This window comes from Coturnix japonica, chromosome 6 (genome assembly GCF_054131305.1).
Source record: "Coturnix japonica strain WE chromosome 6, WE-NBRP24, whole genome shotgun sequence".
Classification (NCBI taxonomy): Eukaryota; Metazoa; Chordata; class Aves; order Galliformes; family Phasianidae; genus Coturnix; species Coturnix japonica.
The window spans coordinates 16,812,629-16,839,966 of NC_140668.1; the positions used below are offsets into that span (position 1 = coordinate 16,812,629).

A 27,338-nucleotide genomic window follows, 5' to 3' on the forward strand; every position below is an offset into this window, starting at 1 on the left:
AATGGAAGTCTTCCTTCTATGCGTACCCCATTCCACCACAATGAGGAAACCAAACCATTTAGGCACCTGAAATGCTTCTGCTCCTGCAGTCTGGCAGAAAGCAATGCCTCATGCCATCTCTGCACAAACTGGAAAGGAATGGGGAGACATATGTCAGATCCAATGGGACAGGACTTCACTGGCTGCAGTTTAATAGCAAATCACCCCAGCTCTTGTTGCCCTCTATTGCTGGGTACCCCTTGCCCCTGGCCACTGGATTTCCCCGCATGCATCCTTCCTTGGAGCTAAGTGTGCCTTTCCCAGCAGCAAGCAGCGAGCTGGAGTCAGCACCAAACCCAAAACCTCCTTGTGCCTTTTCCTGTCCTTCTTTCACACATCGTCTTTTAGTTTCAGAAAATATGGCCAGACCCCAACGAAACAAGAGCTCTAAGACAAAGCAGCTGCTTTATTTTCCTCCTCCCCTTTCCTCATCTACACCCCGCAGAAAGACCATTTGCCAAGTAAGGGATGCAGCGATCAGGTGTATGAGGGGCAAAGCGAATCAAGCTTAATTTCAAAGGCTTGTCTCTTCCACGTGACTTCCCTGAGGTCTGATACAATCGTACAGCCATAGAAAGTGCAGTGCTAAAGGTGTGAAGTTAAGGGATCATCACTGTCACGATAAAAGTCATAGCATGGAAGATTTAGCGATGGCATGCTGACTAGAAGGAAAAAACAACACTTACCTTGGAGCTTGTTCATTTTCCCTCCTATCATTGGATATCTTATCATCATCTACGTAGCTCTGAGGTTGGCCAAAGCCTGTTGCCATGAGCTTTGCTAAACGCAACAGTGCTGTGGCTCAGAGGTATTACACCGGCACATAGCATAGGAGAACTCCATAACCCAAGTGTCAAGGGAAGAAGAAAGGGGAACTGTTACAATTAATTACGTTCACTAAATTGGTAATTGTAGGCTTCTTGTCACACACTACTGCCTACAGCAAAACAGCACAGATGTTGACAACTGTGATTTCTGCATACAAGCAACCACTCGAGGCTGAGCACACTCTCCTGTCTCTTTGCCATGCCTAGGAAGACCCAGAAGAGCTCAGTGTTCTCTTGCTGTTAGTTTACATCCTCCAAGCACTTCCAAAGGCACGCTGCTCTGTAGAAAAAGCTGAGCTGCCCAGAAAGTTTGTGCAGGAAGAAGGCAGCAGTGTCAGTGCACGTCATCCTGGGGGATCTGAAAGCATTTGTGAAGAGAACAGGGAAAGAAGAGGGAAGAGAGCAAAACCAACAGGCACTAGCAGTGCTGCCCACAGGGGGCGGGGCTTGAGGCAGGGCCTGTGCCAGAGGGGGGCCTGGCACAGTTAGGGCCAGCTCAGGGCCCAGAGCAGAGGGGGAGCAGGCAGAGGCAGGGCCTTGGGGCCCAGGATGGAGGAGGACCAGGCACAGCTGGGGCCAGCTCAGGGCCCAGAGCAGAGGGGGACCAGGCACAGCTGAGGCCACTGCAGGGCCCAGGTGAGAGGGGAACCCAGCACAGTCGGGGCTGCTTTGGGGCTTGGGCCGGAAGGGGGCCCGGCACAGCCAGGGCCTATCCCCCTTTTTTGCACATATGAAATGCTCCCAGCTGTGCTGCACAGCAGAACATCTTTCAATGGAGATGAAAGCCTGTGAAATGAAAGAATCCTTTCTTATTTCTTTCACATTTGTGTTTGTTGACTGCAGTTCCAACCAGGTGGACTCGCAGTGTCTTGCAAGTGACACCTGGAAGCAGGTACAGACTGGAGACACAGCACCCTCAATGTCCAGGTGAGTAACAGCAGCCAAGGAGGCCTTTGGGCTCTGCAGGGTCCAAGTGTGGAGCATTACACACAGGAACAGCTGAGTATAAAGACAGTGGCAGAGCTGCAGAGCTTGCCATAGTAGGGAGGCACAGTGGCTCAGCTCATTTCCCACAGTAACGCAGGAAATAAGAGCCATGAGGGAAATGCAGATGCCTTCTGCCCCCATCAGAGGGGAGGAATGAGCTGCACTTCCACAGAGACATTCCTCTCACAGCCACTCACACCTCAGGTGTGGAGGGACGAGCTGGGGCTGCTGGTGGCAGCTGTGGAACACTGCCATCTGTGGTGCTCCATCCTACCCTGGAGGGGCATGTAGAGCTGAGGACCTTTGTCACTGCACAAATGACTGCAAGCAGAGATGTAGCAGAGGGAACATAAAGCATTTAATAACTTATACAAAGCAATGAGTAATAGAAATGACAGTATTTCCAACCAAATATCCCCCATCCTAGCAGTTGTATCTGATCTCTACAATCCCACCCAAACAATTTCCCAGCCCCCTCCAATTCCTCCTCACTATCCCACCCCTGAATTTCCCTCCCCCAATTCCCACACAGTAATTGCCCACACTAATTACCAGTATGCAGGGCATAGAGAACACCTGTTCCTTGTGTGCAGACACCTGGAAAAAAAAGAAGTGGCAGGGAACTGGAGGTCTGTAGCAGGTTGTGGAGGCTCTGCATAGAACGTAACCCCAGACCACAACCCCATCAGCTGCTGGAGCAGCATCATCCCTGTCATTGGGGGATGTTGCCAGTGGTGGATAGGGACACAGGGAGAAGCCACACCTTGGTGTAGCTCTGATCTGCTCATGTCCAGTCCAATCCTCTATAGCACTTTCCATCTTCTGTCCTTTGTTCTTAACCGTATCCTTCCTTCTCTTCTGCTCTTTTCCTTTCTTTTAGGTGTCTTACCTGTATCTGCTTTTCCCCTCTTCTGTTCTTTTACTGCTCTGGTCAGCCTCCAGTGTCTGCACCGCAACTCTAGGTTTTGGGATGGAGAAAGGTACACAGGGCATAGATTTGTACAAGAAAAGCTCTCTTGCTGTGCCCAACAGATGACAAAAAGGAGTCCTCAGGACCACAAAGGCAGCTTGTTTCTCCAAAGGCCACAGCGTAAGCTCGTGTAACTGGGAAGGACTCTGTTATACATCTCCTAAAAGTGCCTTTGAATGAATAATTTTCTGGTCTTGTTTCCAATTGTTGCTCAGAGGAAATGAAGTTTTTATCCTTGTATCTTTGCAGGAAGACAGAGAGGATGGAACCTGTCTGGTGAAATGCTCAGGTGCTGTTTCCTTCCTTGCACCAACAGCCTGTTTGTGTCCACACGATGCCAGTTGTCCTCCTGACAGTTTCTACCGGTCCTTCTCCGAGTCCTTCTGCTAAGCACTGCTATTTCTGTATCCTCGGGGCCCTATTAGGACTAAAAAGAGGAGCGGATAACAGATGGAAGGATCTGGCCTTCTGCTGGGTGATAGCCGCCTGCATGTCCTGTTCTTGCTTTCTCTTTTCCTCAGGTGGCATTGTGCTTCCCAAGGAGCATATGGACCTTTTAGATGGGAGTGCGCAGCAAGGAACACATGGGGTCTCATCTTCCTCCCTGCTCTACATCTGAGTGAGGGACACTGTGACCTGCTCAGGAGGCAAGATGTCATGTCAGGGAGGTGTGTTTGTGTGTTTTCCTTTTTTTTTTTTTTTTATATTTCTTTGTATTGCTCATTTGCAAGAGATTGTGAATTCTCCTGGTTCAAACTGCAGTTGGCTTAATCAAATGTGTAAGAAATATATAAGGGCTGCTGAGGCCAGGCTGGAGTTGCGTTTCTTTATGAACTGGGGTGTTGCTGCAGATGCACTTATCTCCTGTTTTGTCTCTTTTGTGGCTGTTCAAGAATATTAGATTGTGCTATGTCAGTGTTTGTTGCCATCCTTCTTTCTCTTCTCTGTCTTGCAGGTCAGCTCGTGCTGGAAGTTGATGGTATCACTGTATGAATGGAGGTCAGTTTAGGAGCAGCTGCTGATGGAAGGAATCAAAACCAAGCTAATAAATGGAAGCATCTCCTGGTAAGGTGTCAGAGGTGGCAGTAATGATGTCTGTCATCGTTAAAACCAGAGGGCAGGCTCATCCGAGTGCTTGCTGACTGATACTTCGGAGTATCTCGTTCTCCAGCTGAACGATAAAGCTAAACATGCTGAGCCGTTACAGCTTGTGCTGAAGTTGTGAATGTGCCCCCAGATGTTTCCTTTAGTGGTAAATCATGTTCTGGCACTGTGGTAGCCCTATCTCTGTCATGATCTGGAGCACCGTGTCTTGTTGCGAGCCTTGTGTGCCTGTTTCCATGAACTTTGCTTTCTTTCTCTCTTCAGAGTAAGGGCAGGGTGCTTCCTTGCTTTTGGTGGATTCATCCAGGAGGCTGTTAGAAGGCCAAATGCAATGTTCATTACATGGAGGGACAGGATGGGAATGGACTGTCGTTGCCACCAGGCAAAAGTGAGTTTCTTATGTCATGAATGATATAATTTTGATTGCTGTGCCTACCTGCCTGCTCCCTGTGCTTGTTCCTTTTACCTTTCAGTGCTTCTTTTCCCTTGCTTTGATGCTTTTCCCTTTCAGGGCTCCTTTTCTCTTTCAGTATTGCCTTTGCCCTTTATGTACTCCTTTTCCCTATCAGTGTTACTTTATGCTGTTCCTTTCCCTTTCGGGGCTCCTTTTCCCTTTCAAGGCTGCTTTTCCCTTTCAGGGCTGCTTTTCTTTATCAGTTCTCCTTTTCCCTCTCACGGCTCCTTTTCCATTTCAGGGCTCATTTTCTTTATCAGTTCTGCTTCTCACTTTCACGGCTCCTTCTCCCTTTCAGTGCTGCATTTTCTTGTTCCTTTTCCCTTTCAGTGCTGCTTTTCTGTGCTCCTTTTCCCTTTCACTGCCGCTTTTCCCTTTCACTGCTGCTTTTCCCTTTTAGTCTTGCTTTTCCCTTAGTCTTGCCTTTCCCTTTTAGTCTTGCCTTTCCCTTTTAGTCTTGCTTTTTCCTTCCATTGCTGCATTTCCCTTTCCCTGCTGCTTTTCCCTTTCCCTGCTGCTTTTCCCTTTCCCTGCTGCTTTTCCCTTTCCCTGCTCCTTTTCCCTTCCCTGCTGCTTTTCCCTTTCCCTGCTGCTTTTCCCTTTCCCTGCTGCTTTTCCCTTTCACTGCTGCTTTTCCCTTTCCCTGCTGCTTTTCCTTTTCCCTGCTGCTTTTCCTTTTCCCTTTCATGCTGCTTTTCCTTTTTCCTGCTGCTCTTCCCTTTCACTGCTGCTTTTCCCTTTCACTGCTGCTTTTCCCTTTTAGTCTCGCTTTCGCCTTTTAGTCTTGCTTTTCCCTTTCAATGCTGCTTTTCCCTTTTAGTCTTGCTTTTCCCTTTCACTGCTGCTTTTCGTTTTCACCGCTGCTTTTCCCTTTCACTGCCGCTTTTCCCTTTCCTTGCTGATTTTCCCTTTTAGTCTTCCTTTTCACTTTTAATCTTGCTTTAACCTTTTAGTCTTACTTTTCCCTTTCATGCTGCTTTTCCCTGTAACTGCTGCTCTTCCCGTTCACTGCTGCTCTTCTCGTTCACTGCTGCTCTTCCCTTTCACTGCTGATTTTCCCTTTCACTGCTGATTTTCCCTTTCACCGCTGCTTTTCCCTTTCACTGCTGCTTTTCCCTTTCAGTCTTGCTTTTCCCTTTCACTGCTCTTTTTCCTTTTCACTGCTGCTTTTCCCTTTCCTTGCTGATTTTCCCTTTTGGTCTTCCTTTTCACTTTTAATCTTGTTTTTCCCTTTTAGTCTTCCTTTTCACTTTTAATCTTGCTTTTCCCTTTTAGTCTTCCTTTTCTCTTTCATGCTGCTTTTCCGTTTCCCTGCTGCTTTTCCGTTTCACTACTGCTTTTCCCTTTCAGGGCTGCTCTTCCCTTTCACTGCTGATTTTCCCTTCCATTGCTGCTTTTCCCTTTTAGTCTTGCTTTTCCCTTTTAGTCTTGCTTTTTCCTTCCATTGCTGCTTTTCCCTTTCACTGCTGCTTTTCCCCTTCCCTGCTGCTTTTCCCCTTCCCTGCTGCTTTTCCCCTTCCCTGCTGCTTTTCCCCTTCCCTGCTGCTTTTCCTTTTCCCTGCTGCTTTTCCTTTTTCCTGCTGCTCTTCCCTTTCACTGCTGCTCTTCCCTTTCACTGCTGCTTTTCCCTTTCTCTGCTGCTTTTCCCTTTTAGTCTCGCTTTTCCCTTTCAATGCTGCTTTTCCCTTTTAGTCTTGCTTTTCCCTTTCACTGCTGCTTTCCCCTTTCACTCCTGCTTTTCCTTCTTAGTCTTGCTTTTCCCCTTTTAGTCTTGCTTTTCCCTTTTAGTGCTACTTTTCATTTTTAGTCTTCCTTTTCCCTTTCATGCTGCTTTTCCCTTTCCCTGCTGATTTTCCCTTTCACTGCTGCTTTTCCCTTTCAATCCTGCTTTCCCTTTCACTGCTGCTTTTCCCTTTCAGTCTTGCTTTTCCCTTTCACTGCTGCTTTTCCCTTTCAGTCTTGCTTTTCCCTTTCACTGCTGTTTTTCCTTTTCACTGCTGCTTTTCCCTTTCAAAGCTGCTTTTCCCTTTCCTTGCTGATTTTACCTTTTAGTCTTCCTTTTCACTTTTAATCTTGCTTTTCCCTTTTAGTCTTCCTTTTCCCTTTCACTGCTGCTCTTCCCTTTCACTGCTGCTCTTCCCTTTCCCTGCTGCTCTTCCCTTTCCCTGCTGCTCTTCCCTTTCCCTGCTGCTCTTCCCTTTCCCTGCTGCTCTTCCCTTTCCCTGCTGCTCTTCCCTTTCCCTGCTGCTCTTCCCTTTCACTGCTGCTTTTCCCTTTCACTGCTGCTTTTCCCTTTCATTGCTGCTTTTCCCTTTCACTGCCTCTTTTTTCTTTTAGTCTTGCTTGTCCCTTTCACTGTTGCTTTTTCCTTTCATTGCTGCTTTTCCCTTTCACTGCTTCTTTTCCTTTTCACTGCTGCTTTTCACTTTCACTGCTGCTTTTCTCTTTCACTGCTGCTTTTCCCTTTTATTCTTGCTTTTCCCTTTTAGTCTTGCTTTTCCCTTTTAGTCTTGCCTTTCCCTTTTACTCTTGCCTTTCCCTTTTAGTCTTGCCTTTCCCATTCACTGCTGCTTTTCCATTTCCCTTCTGATGCTTTTCCCTTTCACTGCTGATTTTCCCTTTCACTGCTGCTTTTCCCTTTTAGTCTTGCTTTTCCCTTTTAATCTTGCTTTTCCCTTTTAGTCTTGATTTTCCCTTTCTGTGCTGGTTTTCCCTTTCACTGCTGCTTTTCCCTTTCACTGCTGCTTTTCCCTTTCACTGCTGCTTTTCCCTTTCACTGCTGCTTTTACCTTTACCTTCTGCTTTTCCCTTCCACTGCTTCTTTTCCTTTTCACTGCTGCTTTTCCCTTTCACTGCTGCTTTTCCCTTTTGTTCTTGCCTTTCCCTTTTAGTCTTGCCTTTCCCTTTTAGTCTTGCCTTTCCCTTTTAGTCTTGCCTTTCCCTTTTAGTCTTGCCTTTCCCTTTTAATCTTGCCTTTCCCTTTTAGTCTAGCCTTTCCCTTTCAATGCTGCTTTTCCCTTTCCCTTCTGCTTTTCCCTTTCACTGCTGCATTTCCCTTTCACTGCTGCTTTTCCTTTTCAATTCTGTTTTTCCTTTCACTGCTTCTTTTCCGTTTCACTGCTGCTTTTCCCTTTTAGTCTTGATTTTCCCTTTTCGTCTTGCTTTTCCTTTTTAGTCTTGCTTTTCCCTTTCACTGCTGCTTTTCCCTTTCACTGCTGCTTTTTTCTTTTACTCTTGCATTTACCCTTCACTGCTGCTTTTCCTTTTCACTGCTGCTTTTACCTTTTAGTCTTGCTTTTCCCCTTTAGTTTTGGCTTTCCCTTTTAGTCTTGCTTTTCCCTTTCACTGCTGCTTTTCCCTTTCACTGCTGCTTTTCCCTTTCACTGCTGCTTTTCCCTTTCACTGCTGCTTTTCCCTTTCCCTTCTACTTTTCCCTTTCACTGCTGCTTTTCCCTTTCACTGCTGCTTTTCCCTTTCACTGCTGCTTTTCCCTTTCACTGCTGCTTTTCCCTTTCACTGCTGCTTTTCCATTTCACTGCTGCTTTTCCCTTTCACTGCTGCTTTTCCCTTTCACTGCTGCTTTTTCTTTTTAGTCTTGATTTTCCCTTTTATTCTTGCTTTTCCCTTTTAGTCTTGCTTTTCCCTTATAGTCTTGCCTTTTTCTTTTAGTTTTGCTTTTCCCTTTCACTGCTGCTTTTCCCTTTCACTGCTGCTTTTCCCTTTCACTGCTGCTTTTCCCTTTCACTGCTGCTTTTCCCTTTTAATCTTGCTTTTCCCTTTCACCGCTGCTTTTCCATTTCACTGCTGCTTTTCCCTTTCACTGCTGCTTTAACCTTTTAGTCTTGCTTTTCCCATTCACTGCTGATTTTCCCTTTTTGTCTTGCTTTTCCCTATCACTGCTGCTTTTCCCTTTCACTGCTGATTTTCCATTTCACTGCTGCTTTTCCCTTTCACTGCTGCTTTTCCCTTTCACTGCTGCTTTTACCTTTTAGTCTTGCTTTTCCCTTTCACTGCTGCTTTTCCCTTTCACTGCTGCTTTTACCTTTTAGTCTTGCTTTTCCCTTTCACTGCTGCTTTTACCTTTTAGTCTTGCTTTTCCCTTTCACTGCTGCTTTTCCCTTTCACTGCTGCTTTTCACTTTTACTCTTGCTTTTCCCTTTTAGTCTTGCTTTTCCCTTTTATTCTTGGTTTTCCCTAATAGTCTTGCCTTTCTCATTTAGTGTTGCTTTTCCCTTTTAGTGTCGCTTTTCCCTTTTAGTCTTGCTTTTCCCTTTTACTCCTGCTTTTCCCTTTCACTGCTGATTTCCCTTTTAGTATTGCCTTTCTTTTTACTGCTGCTTTTACCTTTCACTGCTGCTTTTCCCTTTCACTGCTGCTTTTCCCTTTCAGTCTTGCTTTTCCCTTTCACCGCTGCTTTTACCTTTTAGTCTTTTTTCCCTTTTACTGCTGCTTTTCTGTTTCACTGCTGCTTTTGCCTTTCACTGCTGCTTTTCCCTTTTAGTCTTGCTTTTCCCTTTTACTCCTGCTTTTCCCTTTCACTGCTGCTTTTCCCTTTCACTGCTGCTTTTCCCTTTTGGTATTGCTTTTCCCTTTTAGTCTTGCTTTTCCCTTTGATTCTTGCTTTTCCCTAATAGTCTTGCTTTTCTCTTTTAGTCGTGCTTTTCCCTTTTAGTCTTGCTTTTCCCTTTAGTCTTGCTTTTCCCTTTTAGTCCTGCTTTTCCCTTTCACTGCTGCTTTTCCATTTCACTGCTGCTTTTCCCTTTCACTGCTGCTTTTCCCTTTCACTGCTGCTTTTCCCTTTTAGTCTTGCTTTTCCCTTTTAGTCTTGCTTTTCCCTTTTAGTCTTGCTTTTCCCTTTTAGACTTGCTTTTTTCTTTTAGTCTTGCTTTTCCCTTTTATTCTTGCTTTTCACTTTTATACTTGCTTTTCCCTTTTAGTCTTGCCTTTCCCTTTTAGTCCTGCTTTTCCCTTTCACTGCTGCTCTTCCCTTTCACTGCTGCTCTTCCCTTTCACTGCTGATTTTCCCTTCCATTGCTGCTTTTCCCTTTTAGTCTTGCTTTTTCCTTTCCCTGCTGCTTTTCCCTTTCACTGCTGCTTTTCACTTTCACTGCTGCTCTTCCCTTTCCCTGCTGCTCTTCCCTTTCCCTGCTGCTCTTCCCTTTCCCTGCTGCTCTTCCCTTTCCCTGCTGCTCTTCCCTTTCCCTGCTGCTCTTCCCTTTCCCTGCTGCTCTTCCCTTTCACTGCTGCCCTTCCCTTTCACTGCTGTTCTTCCCATTCACTGATGCTCTTCCCTTTCACTGCTGCTTTTCCCTTTCACTGCTGCTTTTCCCTTTCATTGCTGCTTTTCCCTTTCACTGCTTCTTTTTTCTTTTAGTCTTGCTTGTCCCTTTCACTGCTGCTTTTTCCTTTCATTGCTGCTTTTCCCTTTCACTGCTTCTTTTCCTTTTCACTGCTGCTTTTCACTTTCACTGCTGCTTTTCTCTTTCACTGCTGCTTTTCCCTTTTAGTCTTGCTTTTCCCTTTTAGTCTTGCCTTTCCCTTTTACTCTTGCCTTTCCCTTTTAGTCTTGCCTTTCCCTTTTAGTCTTGCTTTTCCCATTCACTGCTGCTTTTCCATTTCCCTTTCTGATGCTTTTCTCTTTCACTGCTGATTTTCCCTTTCACTGCTGCTTTTCCCTTTTAGTCTTGCTTTTCCTTTTTAGTCTTGCTTTTCCCTTTTAATCTTGCTTTTCCCTTTTAGTCTTGATTTTCCCTTTCTGTGCTGGTTTTCCCTTTCACTACTGCTTTACCCTTTCACTGCTGCTTTTCCCTTTCACTGCTGCTTTTCCCTTTCACTGCTGCTTTTCCCTTTCACTGCTGCTTTTCCCTTTCACTGCTGCTTTTACCTTTACCTTCTGCTTTCCCCTTCCACTGATTCTTTTCCATTTCACTGCTGCTTTTCCCTTTCACTGCTGCTTTTCCCTTTTGTTCTTGCCTTTCCCTTTTAGTCTTGCCTTTCCCTTTTAGTCTTGCCTTTCCCTTTTAGCCTTGCCTTTCCCTTTTAATCTTGCCTTTCCCTTTTAGTCTAGCCTTTCCCTTTCAATGCTGCTTTTCCCTTTCCCTTCTGCTTTTCCCTTTCACTGCTGCTTTTCCCTTTCACTGCTGCTTTTCCCTTTCACTGCTGCTTTTACCTTTACCTTCTGCTTTTCCCTTCCACTGCTTCTTTTCCTTTTCACTGCTGCTTTTCCCTTTCACTGCTGCTTTTCCCTTTTAGTCTTGCTTTTCCCTTTTAGTCTTGCTTTTCCCTTTTAGTCTTGCTTTTCCCTTTTAGTCTTGCTTTTCCCTTTTAGTCTTGCTTTTCCCTTTTAGTCTTGCTTTTCCCTTTTAGACTTGCTTTTTTCTTTTAGTCTTGCTTTTACCTTTTATTCTTGCTTTTCACTTTTATACTTGTATTTCCCTTTTAGTCTTGCCTTTCTCTTTTAGTCTTGCTTTTCCCTCTCACTGCTGCTCTTCCCTTTCGCTGCTGCTTTTCCCTTTCGCTGCTGCTTTTCCCTTTCGCTGCTGCTTTTCCCTTATAGTCTTGCCTTTCCCTTTTAATTTTTCCTTTCCCTTTTCGTCTTGCTTTTCCCTTTCACTGCTGCTTTTTCTTTTTAGTCTTGATTTTCCCTTTTATTCTTGCTTTCCCCTTTTAGTCTTGCCTTTCTCTTTTAGTCTTGCTTTTCCCTTTCACTGCTGCTTTTCCCTTTTAGTCAATCTTTTCACTTTCACTGCTGCTTTTCCTTTTTAGTCAATCTTTTCACTTTCACTGCTGCTTTTCCTTTTTAGTCTTGCTTTTCCCTGTCACTGTTGCTTTTCCCTTTCAGTCTTGCTTTTTCCATTCAGTCTTGCTTTTCCGTATCAGTCTTGCTTTTCCCTTTCACTGCTGCTTTTCCCTTTCACTGCTGCTTTTCCCTTTTAGTCTTGCTTTTCCCTTTTAGTCTTTCTTTTTTCTCTTTGTCTTGCTTTTCCCTTTTATTTTTGCTTTTCACTTTTATTCTTGCTTTTCACTTTTAGTCTTGCCTTTCCCTTTTAGTCTTGCCTTTCCCTTTTAATCTTGCTTTTCCCTTTCACTGCTGCTTTTCCCTTTCAGTCTTGCTTTTCCCTTACAGTCTTGCTTTTCCCTTTCACTGCTGCTTTTCCCTTTCACTGCTGCTTTTCCCATTCACTGCTGCTTTTCCCTTAAATCTTGCTTTTCCCTTTCAGTCTTGCCTTTCCATTTCAGTCTTGCTTTTCCATTTCACTGCTACTTTTCGTTTTCACTGCCGCTTTTGTCTTGCTTTTCCCTTTTAGTCTTGCTTTTCCCATTCAGTCTGCTTTTCCATATCAGTCTTGCTTTTTCCCTTTCACTGCTGCTTTTCCCTTTCAGTCTTGCTTTTCCCTTTCACTGCTGCTTTTCCCATTCACTGCTGCTTTTCCCTTTCACTGCTGCTTTTCCCTTTCACTGCTGCTTTTCCCTTTCACTGCTGCTTTTCCATTTCACTGCTGCTTTTCCATTTCACTGCTGCTTTTCCCTTTCACTGCTGCTTTTCCCTTTTGTTCTTGCTTTTCCCTTTTAGTCTTGCTTTTCCATTTCACTTCTGCTTTTCCTCTTTCATTGCTGCTTTTCCCTTTTAGTCTTGCTTTTCTCTTTTCACTGCTGCTTTTCCCTTTCAGTCTTGCTTTTCCCTTTTACTCTTGCTTTTTCCTTTTAGTCTTTCTTTTCCCTTTCAGTCTTGCTTTTCCCTTTCAATCTTGCTTTTCCCTATCAGTCTTGCTTTTCCCTTTCACTGCTGCTTTTCCCTTTCACTGCTGTATTTCCCTTTCACTGCTGCCTTTCCCTTTTAGTCTTGCTTTTCCGTTTCACTGCTGCTTTTCCATTTCAGTCTTGCTTTTCCATTTCACTGATGCTTTTCCCTTTCTCTGCTGCTTTTCCCTTTCACTGCTGCTTTTCCCTTTCACTGCTGCTTTTTCCTTTTTGTCTTGCTTTTCCCTTTTAGTCTTGCTTTTCCCTTTCACTGCTGCTTTTCCCTTTCACTGCTGCTTTTCCCTTTCACTGCTGCTTTTTCCTTTTTGTCTTGCTTTTCCCTTTTAGTCTTGCCTTTCCCTTTTAGTCATGCTTTTCCCTTTCACTGCTGCTTTTCCCTTTCACTGCTGCTTTTTCCTTTTTGTCTTGCTTTTCCCTTTTAGTCTTGCCTTTCCCTTTTAGTCATGCTTTTCCCTTTCACTTCTGCTTTTCCCTTTCACTGCTACTTTTCCCTTTCACTGCTGCTTTTCCATTTCACTGCTGATTTTCCCTTTCACTGCTGATTTTCCCTTTTAGTCTTGCTTTTCCCTTTCACTGCTTCTTGTCCGTTTCACTGCTGCTTTTCCCCTTCAGTCTTGCTTTTCCCTTTAGTCTTGCTTTTCCCTTTCACTGCTGCTTTTCCCTTTCTCTGCTGCTTTCCCCTTTTAGTCTTGCTTTTCCCTTTTATTCTTGCTTTTCCCTTTTATTCTTGCTTTTCACTTTTGGTCTTGCTTTTCCATTTTAGTCTTGCTTTTCCATTTTAGTCTTGCTTTTCCATTTTAGTCTTGCTTTTCCCTTTCAGTCTTTCTTTTCCCTGTAACTGCCGCTTTTCCCTTTCTCTGCTGCTTTTTTCTTTCACTGCTGCTTTTCCCTTTCACTGCTGCTTTTCCATTCACTGCTGCTTTTCCATTTCACTGCTGATTTTCTCTTTCACTACTTATTTTCCCTTTCACTGCTGATTTTCCCTTTTAGTCTTGCTTTTCCCTTTCACTGCTGCTTTTCCCTTTTAGTCTTGCTTTTCCCTTTCACTGCTCCTTTTACCATTTAGTCTTCCTTTCCTCTTTCACTGCTGATTTTCCCTTTCACTGCTGCTTTTCCCTTTTACTGCTGCTTTTCCCTTTTTATTCTTGCTTTTCCCTTTCACTTCTGCTTTTCCCTTTTTATTCTTGCTTTTCCCTGTCACTGCTGCTTTTCCATTTTAGTCTTTCTTTTCTTTTTCAATGCTGCTTTTCCCTTTTAGTCTTGCTTTTCCGTTTCACTGCTGCTTTTCCCCTTCAGTCTTGCTTTTCACTTTCAGTCTTGCTTTTCCCTTTTTGCACTTGCTCAGTGTAAGCACTGAGATGAGGCCAACCCCCAGCTCACTACATCTTCCCTTCAGGAAATTCTAGAGAATTGTGGCACAGGACATTCTGACTGTTAGACTGTTATAATCCCTGCAGTGAAACCACAGTTGAATGCTCTTTTTTTCTGAGCGCAGTGTACTGTGCAGGTGTATCTCAGCATCTGCTGAGCGTGGTTACTGCTCTTTGTGTGACTCTTTGTCATGCTGAACATCAGCATGAATGTCTTCAGCTATTTCCATGCATTTTACTTACCTGTTGAATCCTGTCTTACAGTAAGGGCCTATCGCAGGATTCAGGAACTTCAGCAACTTCTGGAAATTTCCTACAGCAACTACAGACAGCTGGGAGGAATAACTGAGGAGGAGAGGAAGATGAAAAAAGAGGAAAAGGAGTTTAAGAAGTAAGGCCAACATTATAATGTGTTCCATTTTAGTGCATTTTTTAAGGGTACTTTACACTCAGATTGCTTTGGCCATTCTGCCTTTTTCACTTAGTGAATTTAGCCAGGCTTAAAAGAAAAGGACTTCAGGCCATTTGTGGGCTCCTGCCATGAGGATCAACACTGCAGTACAACACAAATGACTGATGGCTCCATTCTTCTTGTGCTTGTGCAGGATGACAGCCTGCACAAGAAGACATCCCTAACTCTACCTCTGCCTGTCAAACATTTGGCTATGTGCTGTTCTTAGTCACTGTAGATGAACATGTCCTTAACGTGCTTGGGCCTCCTCAAACCCATGTCACAAGTGATGTGCAATTAGTGGAGGCCAGAGAGCATCATCTCTAGGTCCATCCCTAGGACCTTCTGAAACTGAAGTAGTGGTTCTCAGGTGGTCAGTTGCTGTTATATATAGGTATAGATCAGAATTAGGTCTCAGCTAAGCAGTTTCGGGAATTTAATAGTTAATTTAATAGCCACTGTGAATGTGACTGATGTGACCTGTGCAACTGGCTCAACCAGTGCTTCAGCTTCCTTTTAGAAGTGTCATGCAGTCTCTCATTTGATTGTTCCAAATCACTTCGGAAAGTGTGCACAGGAGCCAGCTGCTGCTGGGGGCGGAGCTGGGTTTCGTCCCATCCGGAGCCCGGCGCTGGTTCGCTGCGCAGGGAGACGTCTCCATCTCGCGGTCAGAAGAGTCGAGCACAGCTGACTCTATGGTAGTCAAAGCAGTCGACGCAGGAGCTTTTACAAAGGGTCCCGAGCCAGGAGTACGCTGCATTTGAGCTGTTTTCTGCTCTCACTAGCCTGCTCCTTAAAACACTCTTGGAGCGGACTGGGCACGGCTGGCTGTTCTTGATGCTGTTTGTCCCCTTTGTGTTTTGCAGGACCGTGAGGGAGCTGGAGGCTCAGCTGGAATCCGAGCGAGTCAGGAGGGAAAACCTGGAGAGCCAGCTGGATGGCTGCCGAGCCGAGATCGGCCGCCTCAGGGAGAGCCGGGATAGAGCCCGCAGCCCTGCTGCTCTGCCTCCGGTTAGTGGGATGGATGGCAGCCCTGCTGCTCTGCCTCCGGTTAGTGGGATGGATGGCAGCCCTGCTGCTTTGCCTCTGGTTAGTGGGATGGATGGCAGCCCTGCTGCTCTGCCTCCGGTTAGTGGGATGGATGGCAGCCCTGCTGCTCTGCCTCCGGTTAGTGGGATGGATGGCAGCCCTGCTGCTCTGCCTCCGGTTAGTGGGATGGATGGCAGCCCTGCTGCTCTGCCTCCGGTTAGTGGGATGGATGGCAGCCCTGCTGCTCTGCCTCCGGTTAGTGGGATGGATGGCAGCCCTGCTGCTCTGCCTCCGGTTAGTGGGATAGATGGCAGCCCTGCTGCTCTGCCTCCGGTTAGTGGGATGGATGGCAGCCCTGCTGCTTGATCTCGCTAAGATTGTGAGGTGTGGTGCAAGGAAATTCTGGAGTGAGTATGTTAACAGCTTTCAGCTTGGGACACTGAAGTGAGCTGCAGCCTTTGCTACATTCTGAACTGAGAGGTTATCAGTTTGTCCCGGACAGAGAATATGAATTCTCTGTATTTAGAAAAGGGAGTGAAATGGTCCTTGAATGCTTCCATGGTGACTGGCTGCTGGCTGTTCATCTTGCTGGGTAGCTGATGCCCAGTTCAGACTGGACTGGGGACTTTAGGAGTTGTCCCCCCATTCCCCAGCTGCCACAGGTCATAGCAGCTACCACGCATATTGCAGGATCACTCTTTTGCATCAGAACTCTCCTTCAGAATGGGTTTATTCTCCCCCCTTTTGTCCCAGGCTGGAAATAGAGTTAGTGGAGGCCTGTATTACAGCATTGCTGTGTGCAGTGGCTGAATTCAACAACTGGTCTCATGTCATCTTAATTATCAAACCCACTGACAGCAAAGCAGGTGCAGATAGGTTGACTTACTTAGAAAACAGAACTAATTCTTCTGCCTGTTGGAATAAGGAGTGAAGAAAGACAGTGCTTACTGCGTGCATTCTTTTTCTCTTCTTTATCCAGGATTAAGTCTTCTTTGCTATCTGTACTCCCTTCCACACCATGTCTTTCAAAAAATGCTATGTTGCTTGCATCCAGTTCTTCATCACTAGAGTTACCATCTCCAGTTCTTTGGGTCAAAAGTTCCACAGCTGCTAGCTGGGCAAATCTGCACAGAGAACAGTTAACCTACACTGATATAACCCTGTAACCTATAAGCACACAGCCATGCCCCCCACATGAGATAGAAACTCTAAAACACTTTGTGTTCCTGTCCAGAGGACAGTGTTTCAGGATCTGAGGAAGCATTAGTGCACAAACCATGAGCAGCAATCTCCTTTCCACAGCGCTCTGCCTCACTGAAATCTTATTACAGCGACTCCCACTTCAGAAACATGTTTTGCTTTGTAGGATTTCTTAACTGAATCTCATCAGCAACTACATTACTTTTATCAAATAAAAATCAACCAGCCTTCTCTAGCTCCCATTTGCTCTGTACAGCTGGAGCACACAGGCTCGCAATTTTCCTTTTGCAGATCCAATAGTTTTCATCTTTCATGCCTGACCTTGCTCAAAATAAATAAGTAAAAAATAAACGTTCAGACTTTTACAGCTACGATGTGGCTTTGCTTATCAGTGTAGTTCAAGGACTTGATTAGTTCTTGTTTCATCACCAAAAATCAGGAGTAATTACAACAAAGCTGACTTGATATTTAAATAGTAAAATAAATGTTGAACAAAAGAGCTGTGGCATGTACTGCTACCTCTTGGCTACGTCCTTTGGAGTCTCTCCAGCATCATCTGTAATGTCACAGTCAGCCCCCATTTCAATCAACCACTGCAAGCAATGGATATGCCTTTGTCCTGCAGCTGGGGGAAGAAAGGTAAACACAAGTCAGCCATGTACAGCAGCGTTTTGAACTTCCTACTTCCCCTTTCTGTCATGGTTTAACATGACATAATTTGGGTTCATTAAGACCACAAAGGAGAGATGCTATTTCAGAGAATATGTGAGTATATTGATTTTTAGGGAATATCACACGGAGTGGGTTTGAACCTTTTTCTGGTCCCTGAAATGTACGTGCAACTCTTTCTGTACGTGAGCTTTCTGTACTAAATGTTCTCAGTCCCATGCATCAGCACGGCTACTGCCCACACTGCATGGTCCCCAGTAATGATGTCTCACATATGGAAGATTGTCCTTGGCATGTCTGTCTGAAACCAGCGAGCCTTTTTCTTAAGGTAAAACAGATCTGCCTCTGACAGCACCCCATTGGGAGATGTGTCAGACTAAAACAAGGAAATGTACTGATAATCAGCCATAAAAGTTCTCCGTAACGGAAACACTGGAGGTGAAGTTTGGGGGTGAAACAATTGTTGGCTAGAAACTATCCAAGAAAAGGTAGTGGGAAGAAATGTGAAGGAATGTAAAGTTTTTCTCTACATGTTTTAAAAAATTCTGCCATTTTTTCTCTGAGCAAAACGAATTATGGGAAATTGTGTTAAAAGTATATTACAGGAATACCTCTATCTTTTCTTTGCCATTTCTATTTGGATACAAATTGTTTTCTTTTTAAAACAAACTGTTAATAGCAGGACTAGGGGAAATGGTTTTAAGTTAAAAGAGGGAAGATTTAGGTTGGATGTTAGGGGGAAGTTCTTCACTAGGAGAGTGGTTAGGGCCTGGAACAGGCTGCCCAGTGAGGTTGTGGATGCCCCGTCCTTGGAGGTGTTCAAGACCAGGTTGGACAGGGCCCTAGGCAACCTGATCTAGTAAAGGTGTATGTTTGGTGGCCCTGCCAGGCAGAGGGTTGGAACTACATGATCCTTGAGGTCCCTTCCAACCCGGGTCATTCTGTGATTCTGTGATTCTGTGATTCTGTGTTCTATCTTGACTTCAGCTTGGTTATTTTGTTGTTAAAGTGACCCCTGCATATGCATATGTCATTAAATGTTTTTCAAGGTTGCTCCTTCAGGCCTTCAGAAAATGAGATGCTGGTTTTCATTAAGTTTATCTAATGAGCAGCCAGTTGAAAATTTAAGTAAAGAAGCCAGCAATAAACAGTAAAAAGCTCAAACACTGATCATAATTACTTACCTTTGTGCATGAGAGTGGATCCCTTATCATCCCGCTCATTAATATTGATTGCTCCACAACTCACTAATCTTCTGAGTTCTAACAAGTCCCCTCTGAAAGCAGCGTCATGAGCTGGGAAATCTAAAACTGAAAATGAAATGCATGTTTCTGAGCAGATGCCAGTAATTCCACAAAACCTGCTCATATTTGTCTCAATTTGCATCTTTGATAACAACTCACTCACAGGCATTCCATAGCAAGGTTAATGCACCTTTAATTAGCTAAAATGCAGCTGCATATCTAGGATTGTTCATCACAGACTTGACTAAACTTCACTTGGTTACGTCTACAGGCATCTTATACAGCTGAGTGATTAATTTCACAAATCTGAACTAAGAAGTATACCTTTATTTTATAGCTAATGTTTATTACTGGCGGTAACAGTAGTCATCTACCTATTCAGATTTCCATAGTCTAAACAAATACATAAACTATACTACTTCTCCCCCTCTACTCAGCTCTTGTGAGGCCCCATCTGCAGTACTGCATCCAGACCTGGGGTCCCCAGTACAGGAAGGACATGGAGCTCTTGGTGCGGGTCCAGAGGACGGCCACTAAGATGATCAGAGGGCTGGAGCATCTGTCCTATGAGGAAAGGTTGAGGGAACTGGGCTTGTTTAGATTGGAAAAGAGAAGGCTCAGGGGAGACCTTGTTGTGGCCTTCCAGTCCTTGAAAGGAGCATATAAACTGGAGGGGAAATGGCTGTTTATGAGGGTGGACAGTGATAGGACAAAGGGGAATGGTTTTAAACTGAGGCAGGGCAGATTTAGGTTAGATATTAGGAGGATATTTTTCACACAGAGGGTGGTGACGCACTGAACAGGTTGCCCAAGGAGGCTGTGGATGCCCCATCCCTGCAGGCATTCAAGGCCAGGCTGGATGTGGCTCTGGGCAGCCTGGTCCGGTGGCTGGTGACCCTGCACATAGCAGTGGGGTTGAAACTGGATGATCACTGCAGTCCTTTTCAATCCAGGCCATTCTATGATTCTACGATTCTTGTTTAAAAACTATTCATGCAGGCCATTCGATTTTTCTGGTTATTTTTTATAGGTGGAGCGTGTTAGTGTTTATACCTGTAAGCACAATGACAAAAGACTAGCAGATAGGGAAATCATGTGTCTGGGAATAGTAGAGAGGTGAAGGTGCAGTGCTCATATCCTTGTTCTGTTCAGCGTCCTCCTCTGAAACCTCACCACCCTCGTGTCCTTTGCTATGCTGACTGCAGTAGTATTCCTGGTTAGCAAGTAACCTTAATTTCAGTGGGATCTTTCCAGGCTAAGCAGTTATTGAGAATCATGAACAGGCAAATCTGCAAACTCATTGATTCTGGATCTCTGCTGGAGTCTAGGCAGAACATGGGCAACTTGGTACAACAACTCATATTGCAACACAATGTGAGAAGCTTTATTCTGATTATTGTAAATACTATTTATGAAGTTGAGCAGAGTATCCCAGTCTAGCTGTCAGTAAGAGCCACAAGCATCCTAAGCAACAGTCATACCTTACAATAGCAATATATAAAGGTTATAGTTCTGCTCATACAAGATTTCAGAATCGAGTGCTTCATAGAATTACTATGTCTATTTTAACAGTAAATTTTAATCAACTTTTAAGATTTGATACCTACTCACCTTCCTGTGTCTCTGGATGCTCCCCCTCTTTTTCCACACTGTCAATATATTGCAGAATATTGTCTTTATAGAACCTCTCAGCCAAGTCCCTTGGAGTCTCTCCATGGTCATTCCTTGCTTTTAAAGTGTGCATAACACTGGCCATTTTACTGACCAGGAACTTAAAGCAATGCAGGTGTCCTTCCACTGCTGCCAAATGAGCTATGGAACAAGGGGAAACCAAGTATGTTAGAGCAGGGTATTGCTGACCACCAGGAAGGCAGTGTTTCCACCAACTGTTAGATCTAGTGTCCAACACTGCACAGTGGGAGGGAGCAGGCAGCTGGATACGGAATGCTCAGCTCCTATCCAGGACAGAGTTCAGCTATAGGCAAAGGAGGTAAAAGAAAGCTGTCAAAAACAGGATCTGAAAAGAAAATGCCCTGTCAGAGCTGACTGCAGCCAACACATCATGACACTGCCAAGAGACCCCAGAGCAACAACTAGGGATGCACTGGTGGGGTCTTCTGTTTCCCATGGAATGTTTACTCCTTAGCAGCTGTGATCTGGCCTCTCTCTCCTAGATAAGACAACAGAGGGATTGAAAGAGGAGTCTTTGGTTAGGAGTTAGGGCACCTGTTTCAGTCCCACATCCATTGCACCACTCCCAACAAACTGCATCACACCTCTGCAGCTCCATTACTTCACCTTATAAAATGACAGTGACATTCACTTTATTGGGAAGAGCTTTGGAGGTACGTCCCCTGATATTCCCATTAATATGTAGATGTATTCAATGCACTTCTATTACAATTTTAACATTTACAGTTGTGGAGAGTTGTGTGAGCAGGAGCTGTTCTGACCCAGCGCAGCACTGACTGCTTCCCTATATGGCAGAAGTGCTCCCTCCCCTGTCCTTTAGGCTACTCTGAGCTTTAGTTATTCAACACCAGTAGAGTGCCGGGCCTGTAGCAAAGTAAGAGGTACAAAATATATGTTTGTTATTATGTAATAAATCATAGTCTCCAGTCCCATCAATGGGAAGAAGTTGCAAAATAAACACAGTTATTATGCAACGTATTATCACCCCATGTATTAACATAATATAGATTATCACCCCACGTATTAACTCAGTATGCATTATCACTCCATCAAAATGCTCTGACTGACATTCTGTGGGCAAAAGAGTTATGTATTTCTGATTATCTTCATAGTTGCTAATGATGTATCCAGGACAAGTCCCCTAAGCTAACTTCTGGCACATCACAGAATCACAGAATCACAGAATTATCAAGGTTGGAAAAGACCTAGAAGATCATCTAGTCCAACCATTACCAATACTTCCTGGCTAAATCATATTCCTCAGCACAACATCCAAACATTCCTTGAACACTCCCATGGTTGGTGACTCCACCACCTCCCTGGGCAGTGCATTCCAATGCCTCATCACCCTTTCCGAGAAAGTAATACTTCCTAATGTCCAGCCTGAACCTCCCCTGGCGCAGCTTAAAACCATTCCCTCTAGTTCTATCACTGATTACACAAGAGAAGAGGCCAACCCCCAGCTCACTACAACCCCCCTTCAGGAAGTTAAAGAGAGCAATAAGGTCTCCCCTGAGCCTCCTCTTCTCCAGGCTGAACATGCAAAAGTTGCAGTGTTACAATTCTTGAGCTTTAGGAGCATAGATTTGCAACCTCAGTAAATTCCTGTCAGTACTTTCAGATTAAATTATAGCACTGGCCAGCTAATCTTGAAGCTGAATTATATAAAGATGATTTAAATTGACAGTGGTATGTAGAGCACAGCACTTCTGTTAATCTTTTATTAACAGTGTTACAATGCATTTTCTTTCTTCTGGATGATAACAGAAGCAAGTGCAAACTGAGCTACCTTCTATGTTGTCACCAGAGCACCTAGCATCATGATTCTTTATTGCCTGAGCCACTACACCAGATGTCCTGCTGGGATGTAAGAGCCCCAGGTCCTTTAACAAAGCCTGGGTTTGCAGAACAGAACATAGACATCAGTTTTCTGGGTAAATGGCACTCGGCAGAGGATAAAATATTTTAAAATGGATTTAAAGAATAAATCTAAACCTGCAAACAAGTTATAGAGGTAAGAAAATAGGCTATTTAGAACAAATAATATGACAAACCTTAAGAAGGCAAATGTTAAAGGGGAAACGATGTAACAAGAATAAAGGGTTGAAAGACAGCATTCACCTTACAGAGTAATTTGAGGCAGTAGCGTGGTAAGCAAAGGGACAGTGGAGAAACTATGAAGGGCAAGAAACAAAGAGTGCTCATTTTTTGTGCTAAAGTGGCTACACACAGGATTTTGAAGAGAGTACAGACTATAGATAACACAGAAATACTGGTATGCCATAAATCAAGATGGAGAAATCAGAGGTAAATAAGAACAAGGGTTTTACCAAGCCAGTTAAGAAGTAGTTGGATGCAAAAGCTTGCATATGAACATGCCAGAATCTGATCACACTGGCACAGCTGTTCAAGCTTGGCATACATTCAAAAAGGAGCAGATAGCAGCAGAACCTGCCTGCTGCCCCACCTGCCCTTCTCCTCCTATGATCTCCATTGGCACAGGCACAGGGAATGCCCACCTACACAGCACTCAGTCAGGCTGTGCCTGCTTCTGATGTGAGTTATGCCAGCTCCCAGGAGCTCTGAGCCTTGCCAGCAGCAGTGGGAGCTGAACAGGATACTGCTGCCAACCAACAAGTACTTTGGGATTTATGTATTCCCCCATCATTATAAAAATAGAATAACGAGGTTGATAGCATGGAACAAATCATACAGTCATCGGTTAGGTTTGGAAAGGACTTTAGAGACCATCCATGGGCAGGGAGGCAGTGATGCTTCCCACTAGACCAGGCTGCCCAAAATGCCACCTGACCTGGCCTTGAACAGCTCCAGAGACTTGGAATCACAGAATGACATGTTCAGTTGGAAGGGACCTCAAAGATCACCCAGTTCCTACCTCCTGCCATGGGCTGCCTGCCCCCCAACAACTCAGGCTGCCCAGGGTCCATCCAACCTGACCCTGAGAACCTCCAGGGATGGGGCACCCACAGCTCTCTGGGCAGCCATGCCAGGGCCTCAGCACCCTGTGAGTAAAGAATTTATTCCTACCATTTAATCTCCTTTTTTAGTTTTAAGTGGTTCCCTTCTGTCCTACCAAACCATTATCTATTGTCCTATCAGTGCTGCTGGTGTGTTTTATATATGATGTGCTAGAGTTATCACATCCACAACAAGGGCTGAAAAACCAAATGATTATTCCTGACATACCTGGAAGGTTTCCATCAGTATCCACATCACCTATGCATGCTCCCCATCTAACAAGAAGCTGCAAACAGCCCAAGCGACCATGAAAAGCAGCATAATGAACAGGCTTCCAGTCATTCCTGTCTGCTGCGTTTACATTCTAAAACAAAAGCTACAGGTTAGTTTATGAAGCTTAGACATGAGACATTCTATAAATAAGCATCAACAGTTCATTGTGCTACTTTATTTAAACAAAATCAAATATTTCTCCAAATTCAAGCCACGAAAGCGGCATAAGACGTATTTCTCACAGGTTCGTGGCTTCATTGAAATAAAACACACATAAAAGTTGTGTTTTCAGACATCTACCACCATGTTAGTCGTTATATAATACACAACTGGATTTTTTTAACATCTTACGATTAAAAAAATGCAAATTTACACTACAAATAAATTCACAGCGTCACCAATGAGAATGTACCAACAGAGGTTAATCTATAGTCCCAAACCTCAGTTAGTGAGGGGTTTGGTATGGAAAAGGATACCAGACTCTGGCTCTGCATTAGGGAATTGCAGGTAGAAGGCTCTCACCGCTCCACTTCGCAGTATGGTTTGCAATGTGTACGACTGCCCATGGGCTGCACCCGCGGTCATCTCGAGCTTCTAGGTTTGCTCCATTTATTAACAAAGCCTACAAGAAATGCAAAGCTCACAGGCTGAAAGAGCAAACACTGTCTCACAGGGTGACTTGAGATGGTCAGCTGGGTTCCTCTGATAAATCTGATAGCACAGAGGGAACAAACGAGTGCAGTCATTTTACCAGTGACTTGGTTTCAGCTGTAAAGACACAGAGCCAGCTCCAGTAGGAACACTTTCAGCTGATCTTCATGAGGAAGTGTCCAAACCAAAGGCCTGCCTTCCTTTTGCTGGAGAGTGAATATCTCTACATACCTGCACGCAAGCATCCTGCCCACAGATTGCCGCAAGGTGAGCTGCTGTCCAGCCTCTGACTGTCACACGTGTCACATCAGCTCCATGCCAGAGCAACCAGTGAAGGCACTGCGCAACCAAAAACAAGCTCTTATTCATTTAATAAACTCTTATTCCATAACAATTCTTATAACTCATCTGAGGCAAATGCTAACTATAAATCAACAGTAGATGTTACATTTCAAACAGTGTTAGGAAATGACATGGTCTCAAGGCTTCATCCAAGGGCACAAAAAGCACAACCAACCTACTAATTGCAATGACTTGCAGTGTGCCTTCTTTATCTTACAATTCCATACTTAAAATGCAGACTGTGAGAGCGTTCATGTGGCATGAGGTAAAAACACTGGGGAAAAATGGTGCAAAGATGCTCATTTGAAGTCCAGCTAAAATGAACAGCAGGAAAGATGCCATGAATCAAATGTAAAGCCTCAGTTCATTTATTAGGCTTTCTTGAGTATATGTAATCCCATCTCTCCTCTCACCCATCACAGATTATTTTAACTTTATTCACCTTTTTTTCAGCAGGTGTTATTGCTTTCCATGGAAAGCTTAAAGAACAATTAAGAAAATAATAAACTACAAAACTAGTTAAAGCTTTTTGTTACACATCATTACTATTTACTGTCTTCTTTTAGGCTAGTCTCCAGCTCTCTTTCCTTTGGGACTTCATTTTTTATACGGTTATTTACAGCCTTGCTGTTTCAAAGTAAGATCGCTATAAACATTGCACAAGGAGGCTGTAACAGGAAGGTGAATGTGCTGAATGCAGCAGCTCAGTCCTTCTGGAAATCAAATCATTTCTGCATCAACAGTCAGTGTTCTTGCTTATGAAAATGAACTGTATTTGAACTGTTTCTGTAGAGAATGAGGCATGGGACAGAACACTGGGAAATGAACAAACATTTTTGTGTCACTTCTCGCTTGGCTCAGTCACTTTCAGAATATTAAACATATCCTTATGGATTTTCCAAGTGTTCTGAGTGAAGGGGAAAACACAAGGACAAAAGAAGGTAATGAGGCTAGAAGGGGAGACCAGAAGGCACACCTTGTTTGGTGTTAGAAAAGCTCTGATTTTGTAAAATCTGAGAACACTGATTACATAAACTGTCTGGGGCTTCAGAAAGGTAAATGTAGTCCTAACAAACTGCACATCTTTCCTTAGTGAATACCTTAAATCAGAAAAAAAGAGCAGGCAGAGATTATAGATCTAGCTTGATCAAAGCTAGCAATGTTGTGTTCAGCCTCTCCCCAGAGGAAAACGTTAACCCATAAAACCTTGCTGTGTCCAAACACTAACATAAACAGGGGAGGCATGGCTGTTTTCAAGGGTAGATATTTTTAGGACAAGGGGGGATGAATTTAAACTGAGACAGGGGAGGTTTAGGTTAGAGATTAGAGGGAAGTTTTTCACACAGAGGGTGGTGACAGGTTGCCCAAGGAGGCTGTGGATGCCCCATCCCTGCAGGCATTCAAGGCCAGGCTGGATGTGACTCTGGGCAGCCTGGTCTGGTTGTTGCCAACCCTGCAGGTGGTTGAAACTGGATGATCATTGTGGTCCTTTTCAACCCAGGTTATTCTATGATTTTATGATTTTACCTCCAGGCTTCCAGAGTGTGCAGCACAGTGCAATGGTGTGAACTTGTGGACTAAATCCACCTCGTCGATAGAGGCTCCACGTTTTATCATTACTGCAAGCTGTTCTACATCACCAGCTTTCACTGCCTCATGTACACTGGTGTAAGTTTGCTTCTTCCTGACATCTAGTGAGGGATAATAAAAGCATTAGCCAGCTCAGTCACATTTCAGAGAGATGAAAGAAGTGATGAATCAAATAAGCATCAGGGTGACAGTTTATAAGAACCAGACAATAGTGTAACCTATGAGAGGGTAACTTGTATCAGCACAAGTCTTTAGCCCTTTGTGTTTCCCAGAAGCAAACCAATATTCAAGAACCTGAAAGAGCCACGTCCCCTGCAGCCACAGATAAAGAACAGGACAGCAGAGAAACTCCATCTATGTATACAGATGCTGGATCAAGTCCAACCCAATGCTGGCTCTCTTCCTAAACTGTTTCATCAATCACGCCTTCAGGTGTTCAGCCATTGCTCCTCAGGGGCTCTGCATGGCCACACTCCTTACTGCCACCCAAGGACACGGCACACCAAGGGCCCTTCGCTAAGTAGGCAAACCTTGCTAATAGGACATAAGGTCATGCAGATGCTCTTGACTGAGCTGAACCTATCAGTTAAAGCTGCTACATAAAAGCAATGCTTTATACAATGTGTTAGTCATCCTGCTCTGTTCTGCTGCTATACCCATAGCACTGCTCTGGCACAGGTTACTTTGTTAGAAACCTAGTATTTTTCTCCCACCAAAGTCAATAGTGTTTTCGTGGACTTCAGTGGCTCAGAATCAAACTCTGAATGTAGACACAGCGTGGTCCAAAAAAAAAAACAAAACCATCACCAGGCCATGGGATCAAATAGTCTGTATTTTCCTTCAGGCCTAGTTACTGTTTGACACTGTAACTGTAAACAATGGGAGCTGGATATCTAAATCCTCTTGCAACATTTTGGCATTTTGCCTATATTTGCCAATAAAAATAAGTGATGTAAGTAGTTTTAATGGCTGGGATGGCTAACTTGAGATAGCTAAGCATATGAGTAAGCCAAAACAATTGATAATCACCTTCTGGAGTAGTCATCATTCTGGAACCAAAACGCACCAACACTCTTTGATTAAATTTCAGGCTCTAAGAAGTCTTGAAGAGGCAGGTTGTTGTTCTGCAAGTCAAGCATACACAGAAATATTGGTCTTAAGTTATTAGAGCCTCAGTTTTCCTGCCCGTGGAGAAGAAATTGAGGCAACAGTTCAAATAGTTATAAATGTGAGATCAAAAATGTTAAAGCATATCAATGAGTTGCTGCTCAAAGGTGCCTGGCGTACATAAAAGCAGAAATTATGATGAAAACAGCTGACGTTGTTTACCAGTACTTATACCTGTTCCCATGTAGTCTGTAGCATGAAAGTAATGCTTGGCCAGATTCAGCACTGCCACAGAGAGGAAAAGAGGGTGTTAAACTGTTTCATTAAGCAAAGCTGAGTGTTGTATCACACCCTGGTGTACCATCACTTCACTCCCACTCCCCCCAGCGCCAGGCTGTACCACTGCCCTGCACAGAGGCAGCAAAACAGTGCATGAACCAACACCAGCTGCAACTCAGAACAGCTCATGTTGGAAGGGACCTCCTGGGGTCCATGTTTTTAAATAGAACTTAAGTACATGCAGCATTCTCGTGTTGTGTTTTCTAAACAAAGCATCACTAGGACCTGATTTTCCCCCAAGGGAGAGACTTCTCACGATG

General features: G+C 44.3%; 2 protein-coding genes across 5 annotated transcripts; one reads left to right on the forward strand and one right to left on the reverse strand.

The window, feature by feature from the left end:
* The first annotated feature begins 1,367 nt into the window (after positions 1 to 1,367).
* On the forward strand, positions 1,368 to 27,264 carry LOC146760385 (ankyrin repeat domain-containing protein 42-like). Of its 4 annotated transcripts, XM_085551546.1 has the most exons (7): positions 1,667 to 1,793; positions 3,073 to 3,112; positions 3,345 to 3,491; positions 3,779 to 3,888; positions 4,192 to 4,315; positions 13,777 to 13,903; positions 14,830 to 16,648. In XM_085551546.1, the coding sequence occupies exons 5-7, from the start codon at positions 4,270 to 4,272 to the stop codon at positions 15,356 to 15,358; spliced, it is 702 nt and encodes a 233-aa protein (XP_085407672.1). In that variant the 5' UTR covers positions 1,667 to 1,793; positions 3,073 to 3,112; positions 3,345 to 3,491; positions 3,779 to 3,888; positions 4,192 to 4,269; the 3' UTR covers positions 15,359 to 16,648. The 4 variants fall into 4 exon arrangements, with proteins under 4 accessions (XP_085407674.1, XP_085407672.1, XP_085407673.1 ...); XM_085551548.1 differs by lacking the exons at positions 1,667 to 1,793; positions 3,073 to 3,112 and adding an exon at positions 1,368 to 1,502; XM_085551547.1 differs by lacking the exon at positions 3,073 to 3,112.
* LOC146760386 (ankyrin repeat domain-containing protein 42-like) lies at positions 17,546 to 23,825 on the reverse strand. Its single transcript, XM_085551550.1, has 4 exons — positions 23,572 to 23,825; positions 23,005 to 23,140; positions 19,717 to 19,917; positions 17,546 to 18,171 (listed from the first exon to the last, which is right to left on the reverse strand). Exons 1-4 carry the CDS (start codon positions 23,632 to 23,634, stop codon positions 18,038 to 18,040), a joined length of 534 nt encoding a protein of 177 aa, XP_085407676.1. The 5' UTR covers positions 23,635 to 23,825; the 3' UTR covers positions 17,546 to 18,037.
* Positions 27,265 to 27,338: the final 74 nt, after the last annotated feature.